This window comes from Protopterus annectens, chromosome 3.part1, assembly GCF_019279795.1.
Source record: "Protopterus annectens isolate FY-2018-M chromosome 3.part1, PAN1.0, whole genome shotgun sequence".
Taxonomy (NCBI): domain Eukaryota; kingdom Metazoa; phylum Chordata; order Ceratodontiformes; family Protopteridae; genus Protopterus; species Protopterus annectens.
The window spans coordinates 474,917,982-474,928,560 of NC_056732.1; the positions used below are offsets into that span (position 1 = coordinate 474,917,982).

The window sequence follows — 10,579 nt, forward strand, 5'->3', positions numbered from 1 at the left end:
TACCAGGTGGTTGTGTTCAAGTCTAATAATACCTACCAGTAGACTTCCCTACATTATAGATGGGCTGACCAATTTGCTCCCTCATATTCTGGTCAACCTTTACCAAAACAGAGAAAATAATTATTTTTAAAAGTTCACAGTGAACACGTTAGTATAGTCTTTTTGATTTAATGCATACATATGTTGATATATTCTAACTTTTAAGTTCTATCTATCATCCCTCTATAAAATGGTCAGCTATGACAGGCACATAGCCATATATACCAACCCTCTGGTATTACAGTTATAACTTGCTTGTACCTTCAAAACTCTGGGGTAATTTCCTAATACAATATTTGTTATTTCATTTATAAATCTACACTGACAGCAGGAACCACATTGTCTTATACCTTGTTTAAAATTGCCTTCGCTTAACAGTCCCTTGTTGTCCTTTTCAAATATATCCTTAAAATTTCTGCCCTTTTTAAATACTAATTTTGAAGTGACACCTAATTTTTTGGTGAGGTCAGAAACCCTGAAAACACCTTTCCAATTTCTTTTGAGGATTGACCTCACCTCAAAATTTAGGGCAGCACCATAGTTCTATTAGGGCTGACATCTACTTTAGCTAAAGTAATTGTTGACATAGGATACGTAACAGTGGAGGGTAGTAAGAATGTCTGTAGTTAAATGTAAATTTAATCAATTCATTTAATAACTGTTTATTATAGTTTCTCTGTAGAAACATATATTTTAACTTCATTAGTTCTGTTGTAAATGTTGTATCTTTGGTTATCAACCTGGGCAGTCATACTATCTGTCCTTTACTAAGCTTTTCTTTTGCCAATAGGGGTAGTGGCAATTGTAATGGAGAAAGCAGTTAGAATAGGTATGCTTTCTGTAGATAGTAGACTCAAAGCTCTTTTTAACTTTGTTTTTGTACAATCTTACCTCCAAACAGCTGCAACTGGCAGATTCTACTTGATGTGTAAAACTTAAAAAAGATGTAGTAGAACTGATATAATATAAAAACTGTGGTATCTTTTCCACACTACCATTCTACAAAATTAGTATATCATTCAGATATCGGAAGTATTTATAAATAAATTGTATATAGCTGGAAGGAAAAACAAATTTCTCCTCCCACCACCATAAAACCATGTTGGCAAAAACTAGGGCCAAAGACACACCCATAGCTACTCCTGTTGTCTATTTAAAATAGGTGCCTTCAAAATGAACAAAATTGTTCTTTAATATCAGGTCCATGAATGTATAAAGGACCATAATGGTATTATGGATAAAATTATTGCCTACTGTTAGCACTGAAGTGAATATCTCTATACCTTCATCATCAGGAATGACCAAAAATAAATCCTTAATGTCTATACACACAAAATATATGTCATCCATATATTCACAGTCCCCCAAGCTTCTCAAGATGTGCAATGAATTAATTAGAACATGAGGTTTGTCAACAAAATTGCCTTTTAACTTAGCATATTTTGCTAGGGGTCCGTTCTAGGATCTCTTGCAGCTACTAAGGGCCTCATAGTTGGATCAGTCAGGGACTTATGAATTTTCAGAAAACTGTAAACAGATGGAATTACAGGCTTCTTTACTCTTAGATAATTAAAAATTCTAGAAACAAGTCTTCTAAATATTAGTCAAGCCTTCGATTTGCAACATTAACCTCGTTAAGTGAATTTGATGTAAAAATTCACTGTCATATAAAGCATTTTACCATGTCAATTAAATTGTCCATGATAAAAGGGGTCTATATTAAAATCGCGAAACCTCACTTACGTGGATACGGAAATATCGATACATATATAGCGAACTGCAAAAACACCGAATGTCCTGAAGTGCGAAATTCAAAATGTTGAATCATCATGGTTGGCCCTTATCAGGTATAGCTCCCTAATGTAAGTGTGCAATAGTTACGGACCTTAGGGTTATGGTGCAGGTTAAAGTAAGTGTATACATAGTAATACATGGAACCTTTACTTTAGGTTTAGAAGTAGGGTTATGTTAGGCGTATGTATAGTAATATAGTTGTGTAGCTGAATGTATATGTAATTTATACTTTTCCTGTAGTTGGGTGTTGTTTGTTTATAGTTAGATACATTTGTGTGTAGTTAATGTTTGATTAGGATATGGGATATATGGGTGAAGTGTAGATATGGGGAAGTGTGGATTATTTATTTTGTTTGGGTAGGTAGTACGTAGCGGGCGGTGGGGTTGGCCAACTATGACAATTCGACATTTTGAATTTCGCACTTCAGGACATTCTGTGTTTTTGCGGTTCGCTATATATGTGTTGACGTTTCTGTATTCGCGTAAGTGAGGTTTCGCAATTTTAATACAGACCCGATAAAAGCTCTTCCCCTTTATCTGATTTCATATTGTGAAGATTGTTGTTTTTATTTAAATCATGTAACAACTTTTCCTCATCTATAGATAACTTGTGACTCAAAATTATTAACTTTCCACATTTTGCCCTAATATCAGCTTTGCAGTTTCTCAAATAGGGCAATAGGAGGCAATAACAGGGGACTGTAAGTGTTCCTTCTTTTTAAAAAATCAACCTCATTACTCCCCATAGTGTTGTTCAACAGTAAATTCAGGTTCAGCTTTCTGATAAATAATTTTTATCATCCTGGAGTTTCAGAGAATGCAGCCAAGAACCTCCTTAAAACAGTACCAGTGGTCATTGCGCTGGAAGAATTATCAACAGTCATGCACACACTGCAAACAACGAGTTGTGACCTGTGCAATAAAAGAAACTAAGTTATTTAAAGCATTTTTTCTTCACAAGAAGACACTGCAAGTAAAATATTCCTCATACTTTCACAATTTGTCAGAACAAACTTTAACATAAGAGCCTGACAATTCAAAATTCTGAAAGTCAAACTTGCAGAAGCATACATTTTTTTCATGATACTTATCAATAATCTCCCAATCTTTATCAGAAAGAGAAGGAATGAAATTAACTAAATGTTTAGCAGCCTTAAGATTAACTCAAGTTTTAGCTGCTGGTCAGATTTGTGAAGAGTGTATAAAAACTTAAAAGACTGAGTATATTCTGAGTATATTCTATCTGTCTTTTTAGCTGGATCAGGAAAATTACAGGCAGTAACACACATCCTCTAAAGCAGACAGAACTGGAGGAATGGGTGAAAGTTCTGGAAATTCATTCTGTAACAGATCATAGTATTTTCTGAGGTACAGAGAAACCTCAGTGTTCTCCCACTGAAAACGCTGGCATATTCTTGAAGTAGTCTCATAGGAAGAGAAACGCTACAGGGAGAATCTGAAACTGAGCTCTCATCTGAGTCTGAATCAGAAATCGGAGGAAAAAAACCTTCATCTTCCAGTTCAGATTCAGAATCTTGGATTTCTTCAGGAAAAGAGGTTTCCCTCTTTCTTTTACCACAAAACAGCTTAAAAGAAGGATCAGTAGCCTGAATTAAACCCTGAGCCAGACCCAGCAAGCTACTCCTGTCTAAGGAAAATTGAAGAGGAGTTGATATATGTTCAGTTTTATGTTTCTTTTTGACATGAATAATTGGGACAGCGCTGTTATTAATGGCAGCAGTAGCAGCTTCCCCAGGGATGGGCATAACAGTCGGACAAAATAGGGAAGTCTTCCCCGTCCCCTCTCTCAGGGCTGACAAGAGTGTCTCTTCCTTGCCAACTGAATGGACTTCCAATATCCACAGAGGAAGTGACTAACCCTTGCTCCATAGTGGCTGTAGGTGCTACACCAGAGGTATCCAAGGTAATAGATGAGTGGCCTGAGGTACAACTAATAGATACAGCAGTCACCCACTTGCGACTGAGACATACCTCTCAACTGTCCAGATTTTTGCAGAATGTCCACCTTTTTGCCAACTAGTTTTGGTCTTTTCCTCATAAAGTTTGTGCTTTTCTGTCAAATCACTGAGGATTAAAGTCACTAAATGATATACATTCGAGCTCAGACTTATCTTTCAGAAAATGCATGATAACACAAATCCTGTTATTCTAGCAAATATCTAGTTTATAAGAGCAATGTTTAAAATCTGTCCCTATTTTGGGCCTTTGCCACCCCATAAATTTAGGCTTTACCAAGATTTCTTGCACTAAGAGGTTGAGAGGTATAGGCTGAGGCAAATTGCTAGCATGCTGTGTTGGCAAAGGCTGTTAGCTTAACCTTTTCTTTTTGTGGCTGGAAGAAGGACTGACTGTGGTACCAGTAATTTGTTTCATGGTAAAGTCGAAAATTATGCCTCGTTCCCATGGAAATCAAGCAGCAAAAGCTTGTAAAAATTAAAAGTCTTTAAAAGTCACTTTTTTCACACAGAAACATAGTAAAAAGCACTTTAAGACACTTCACCATCCATAAAAAGTGAAATAAATGCAATTTCTCAACAGAAAAAAAGTTTTTTTGATTACTTTAAACAACCTTTTTACTGACAGGAAAAAGTGCATTCTCATTTAAAAGTACAATACAGTCTGATAACCATCCATTAAAACACAAACTTAACTTTTATGAACAGGAACATATTACTAAACCAATGTATATTTTCTAAATGGAAGATTCTTCCCCAAAGGGAGCTTATTTATCCAGCAAAGGAACAGCAGGAGTCCACCTTCAATCCTGGAAAGTCTTAGACAAGCATACTCTTTGGTGACTGGAAAGCTCTGATGGGCTTGCACCCAAACCCGTCTATTTTAGTCAGTTCATTTCAAGCTGATTGATGCTTTGGACATGTGAAAGGTGCCCTGAAGCTTTGGAAGCTGGCCTGCAGTTATATCCTATGCAGGATATAATCCATATAGCTAAGGCTACCGCAGTAGTGATCAATATGATGAACATCTTATATTCTGGATATTAATAAGACAGAAATGCAAAGGCTACAGCACTGGAAAGTTACTTATAAAGACCAGTGGAATTGCGTTCAGTCCTGAGGCCAGACGTGTTTAATACCCACTTTATCCAGTTTAGGATCACAAGCTATGGGTGTGTAAAGTTATCCTGGACGTGGCATCAATCCATCATAGGAGACAGGCACACTCATACATACAGTGATGGGTAATTTCATCAAGCACATGCCTGTAGGCAACAACATGAAAACTCCACTACCGATGTAGTTTTTTGTTCCAGTCTTCCTCTAACTATTGTTTCCTCCCCCAGCTAAGCTACACTCAGTTGGCCCATTTGTTTTCACCTGAATGAGAGCTCTGCAGTTCATTCATTATCTGGTAGGTGAGAGCCAAGGAAACAGGGAGTGGCTCCATCATCTATAAGGAGGATTAAGGTTTTTAAGTTAAGCCCTGTCTCTCAACTGCACATGCTCATTGGCATTCAAGGGACTGCAATGACTATGATGTGAGAATTTAGCCCCACCGTCTCTGAAGGTAAGCACTTCCTTGTGTTCTCTGGTCACTGACAGGCATTTTGCCACAGAGAATGCTTGGAAGCACAAGGACCCTCCCCAAAGAGAGAAAAGCAGGCTAAGCCTTGGCATTCTTCTCCTCCCTGACACTGGCTACGGCAGGTGTTCAGGCTGCTAATCAAACTTGGATTACTTTGGGCACAGTCCAGGTGTTATCCTTTATTTCCAATGGAGCCGGCACTGTTTTATTTTTGTTGTTGCATTATCATTGTTTAGGTACTGTCTAAAATGAGCCAGCGCCTTGACCACTGCACTTATCTATTTATCTAATGTTTAAATAAATAACAACTATAAGAGAGAGTTATTTAAAAACTATAAGAGTGCGAGAAAGAGTTGAGCTGTATATTCACTGACAAGAAATTACTTTAATGTAGGGCAAAACCCATAGCAATTAGCCACAATTAAGTACAGCATACCTATGTTATATAACTGCAGTGGTGGTGCTGTGGTAGCGTTGTCGCCTCACAGTTAGACGTTGCCCGTTCGATTCTCAGTTAGAGCGTCTTCTGTGTGGTGACATGCGTGAATGGGCGTGCCTTTGTTGAAGGTTGTGCGTTAGGCCCGGCAAGCCAGCACATAAAACTCTACTGCCAATCATTAGCAGAGCGGAGTTCCGCTGTGGCGACCCCTGGCCGGGAAAAGCCGAAAGACACAAATATATCTATGTTATATAGTAATTTTTTCTTTCCAGTAGTATACCTGATACACTTATTTAGTCCTCTTTAATAGTCACTGTCAGTCATGAGAACACCTAAAAGAAATAAATCACAGTAATTCACTTGTTTGAGACAGCCAGACAAAATCCCCACTCAGAGAACGTGCTGGGTATATAAAAATGCATGCAGTGTTCAGGTCATGTAGCAGTGGTAGGCAGTTTGTAAACCTATACTAAGAAAACTTGGGCCAGAATAGGCTCAGACAGTAAGATTCCACCTTATTAGCTGAGTCGTATGAATTCACTGTCTACTGCTGCAACAAAAAGATGGCTGGCCAACCACAGATTCCTGTGCATAAAACAGAATGAAGCTTGGATCTGTGTAGAAAAAATATACAGTTTGATTTAAGCATTATTTATTAACTATATTTCCCTGACTTTATACCCTAATTGTCAGCACAGCTGGCAGATTGTCATATATTGACCCGTTCCACCATTCAAAAGCACCTAATGTTACTCTAAGGGGAAAATTGCTCACAGGCTTATGGGAAGTCTTCGCACTGGAAAAAAAACAGTGAAAAGAGCTACAGAATGATGTTTTCCCATTGTAACAGACTCCAGGACATACCTCTTTGCAAAATTACACTACTGCATTTTTCCTTTGCATTTCTTAAACTTGTTACATAATATTATCCAAATCTGTATGGAAAATGAATGGACTGGCAATGAAGTATCTGGAGATGTGCTTTACATTTTAGGTGTTGAGATTTCTGTTGTGATCCCTCTTGTTTTTGTTCTTCCAAAGTATATGCAATAAAATGTTTTGATCTTTTTGGTATGGCCTCTGGTATACATTTTGCACATCCATTTTTGCTATGCCTCTGTGAAAATGGCACCTCCAGAACTGCAGGTAGTGCTCTACAACTTCCTGTTTTGTATACATAAAGCCTCTTACTGGGTCTGCCATTTTCCCTCATAAGTCTACGTACCATCTCCTCGCATTTCCTGTCTTATATCATCTGGCACCATCACCTCCTATGTGCTTTTTGGCTTCTGCTATTTTAGCAACTTGTCCTTCATTATGTGCCATTTTTTTTCTTGGATTTTATTTCCTACATATGCATTTATTTGCATATCTTGACATGGAATCTAAATCAATATACCCCTGACCATTGCTTTACCATTAACAAACCTTTTCTCTTCCTTCTCACCCTATCACGGACAGCAGTGTAGTGGCCGATAGTCCCAGTTTTCCCTTCTAAGTCCTCTAAAGTGATAAGGTCATCTATGTGGAGCAGTAACAATACTATTCTCCACTGCATCCTAACTAGTTAATTTAACACAATTTTTCAGATTTATTTTGCCTATGCATCATTGTTACCCTTTATAGACTTAGGATTTTAACATGTGAAGGAGCAGAACCATGTTTAAAAATGCCAGAGACTGGCAAGTGTACCAAAGCTAAGATATCAGGAGTTAGAAGATACTTTTAGGCTCCATTTGGAGATTTTTGCATGGAGTATAGTAATTTGTTTGTGTAACTAATACTATGTGTGAAATAGCAACCTACTTATATTTATCTAGACATCCACAGAATCACTATCCGTTATACTACCATATATATTTTACCATTGGCTTTCAGGTCATAAATTCCATTGCAGCCACAGAACATGAACAGTCATTGTTAGAGATATACCACTTAAGAAGACTGCTTTTTGTTCATTGTCTTTGTTTCCTGACTAGTGTTTTCTGTTTTTTTTTTTTTTTAGGTCTGTCAGTTTATTGTATCAGTGAATGGACTAGGTGTTCTTCATGTGGACTACAAGGCTGTGAGCAATCTGATTCTAACTGGACCACGGACTATTGTGATGGAAGTAATGGAGGAAGCAGATTAACAAGAGGAAATAAAACAACTCTCAAACAATCCAAGTAATCAGAAACAACACCAAAGAACTTACTGAGGAGATGGCGAGAAAAAAAGCTGTGATTTGATAATTGCTGTAAAACTGGAAAATGGAAAACATTACTAGTACTTCAGTTTGGTTACTTTTCTACTGACATGTTTGTGCTGCAGTCAGCCTTAAAACAAGCAGTACTAAGAGTTCTCTTATAAGAATAGCATTAAAATTTAATTTATAATGTAAATACGTGTACCAGAAGGAGAGAACCAAAATTAATACATACTTCTGAAAGTGTGCCACAGCTTGCATTCTATCCTCTTTGCAGCACTTAAATATATACGCAAAGGGACTAATTTTGGTGTCTTGTCCAGATCTTCATTGCTACTTACTTTTGATCTGTCCATGTGCTGCTTCAATGTCCATCTGCACTGTATCAGACACTCATGACTGACAGCAAACTTTAACTGCAGGATATGAATGTGCAGCTTTTTAGTGTAGTGCTGCTTATCAGAGAACTGAAATAATGCAGGTATAATAAGAGCTATAACAAATAATGTTATGGGAAAGAGTCTGGACCTCTGAATCAAATAATGCAGTTGCTTAAATGTCATTGCATACTTTTCATAATTAAAGCATTTATAATGCTGTCTGCTTAGCCAAAACAAAGCTTTTTATGCATAAGACAACACAGGGTGGCATTACTAAACTAATCAGCTTACTGGAACATTTCTCGGACAGAATGATGTTTATTCTATATTTACAAATATTTCAGAATGTTATCAGTATTCCTTACCTCCTTTATATCATATGTAAATGCCAGTCACTGCAACCGGACTGCAAATTTTATTGTTTCACTGAAGAGGAACCACATGATGCCACAAAAGTGAGATTTCACGGACATATATGTTTCAGGTATGACCTGGGACAAATGCAATTCTACAAGCAAAAGGTACAGATTTATACATACAATTAACTAGTCAGTGGGAAATACAAAGAATGATGTGCAGAAATGAAATTAAAATATTGGGAAATGCAAATAATAAGATATTAGATGATATTAGTGCATTCTATAGAATAACAGCATAGTAGGACTTGAGATTCAGTTTACAGCTGCTGCTGTCAGATTCATTTCTTGATTTGGCTGTCATTGAACTAAATATGATGCAAATGCCCAAATGAACACCAGTATTAAATATAATCAGTCGTCCTTTGAGTGTGCATAGCTGGGTAGGGTACGCACATATATCTAAACAAGCTGCATTACTAACTATACCCATTGTTTTGTGTGTACTCAGGTGGGATAACCAATGATGTGTCAGCAGAAAATATGACTTTTGAAGGACAAATAAGAGTTAAGGGCTGAAGTTTCCATAGCTTAAAACTAAGGAAAGAGAGAGATAGAGAGCTTCTACCCTAGTTGTATGTTTGAGCATGGGAATAGGTAGGTTATCCTGTCTTTTCTGGGAAGAGGAAGGAGTCTTTGCAGTATAAGCCTCATTTAGAATGTTAGCCACTGAGGGGTAGCAGATCAAATAGCAGTTGAAAGGATGTGTACTGATTAATAACTCAGCTCCTGCTGAGACTGGTAGCTGATTACCCATCTGACAGTTGAGCAGTAGAGCTCAGGTTTATTTAATTTGATGTAATGATTCACTTTATTAGCCGTACGTATTATGGATGTTTATCACTCCACTGTTACTCTGTAGTAAACTACATGATCACATGCACTTAAATACCACATAAAGTGTAGCCCAGAGCCATTTACTTAACTTTTTCAAGGCTCTTAGGATTGCCACCTTTTAAGCAGGCCAAAGTGGGATATGGAGGTGTGGCCAATATGACATTGGTCACACCCTCTACCATGATGTCACCACAGGAGTGTTGAAAGAGATACAGTTATGGTTACAACAGTGTGAAGTTGTTACGTCATACTGAAGTCTCACAAACCATTTAAACTACGCAGCTTTAACAGTAAAAGTAAAGCATTACTGCAAAAACACACACATTACTCAGCTGTAACAGTAAGTAAACATTACAGAAAAAAACACACTACTCATATTAAACAGACAATTTTTATGTTTATCTAAAAAAGCAAACAACTCTTGAATTCTTTATATTACACTAACCATAACTATTCTACGCAAGAAAACTAAAAAAAAATCTACATACTGCACACAAGCACACTAAAATTAACTAAAAAGTCTACATACTGCACACAAGTACACTATTTTTTAAACATGTATAATTAAGAGTATGTTTATTGTAAATTAAAGAAAAAAATCAAAACAAGAACAAAACAAGTACATACTGCACACTACAAGAAAGTTAAATGCATTTGATGTGATGGCATAAAGAAGGGGTCTGTGTTTGCTGCTGAATTAAAAAAGCAAACAGTATAACACCAAAAAGTAAGCAATGAACAGGACAATCAGTGAACTAAAAAAATCATTGAAAAAAATTACATTGAATGGCCATAGTCGGACATCATCACACACACAACCATCCAAGGTGGGAGGCTGCTCCCCCCACACCCCCCATAACTATATATACCAACTCTGAGATCACACTACAGTGGGGAAAAGGGAAAATTTTAAAGTTTTTTTCCC

At 37.0% G+C, this 10,579-nt stretch overlaps 1 protein-coding gene across 1 annotated transcript in view; it reads left to right on the forward strand.

Moving 5' to 3' along the window:
- The window catches only part of DEPTOR (DEP domain containing MTOR interacting protein), a 1,242,917-nt gene extending 1,232,771 nt beyond the window's left edge, over positions 1-10,146 (forward strand). The window contains exon 10 of the mRNA XM_044066914.1: positions 7,842-10,146. Coding sequence (XP_043922849.1) covers positions 7,842-7,967 — 126 coding nt within the window. The 3' untranslated portion in view covers positions 7,968-10,146. The remainder of the gene's footprint in view (positions 1-7,841) is intronic.
- The last annotated feature ends 433 nt before the right edge of the window (positions 10,147-10,579 follow it).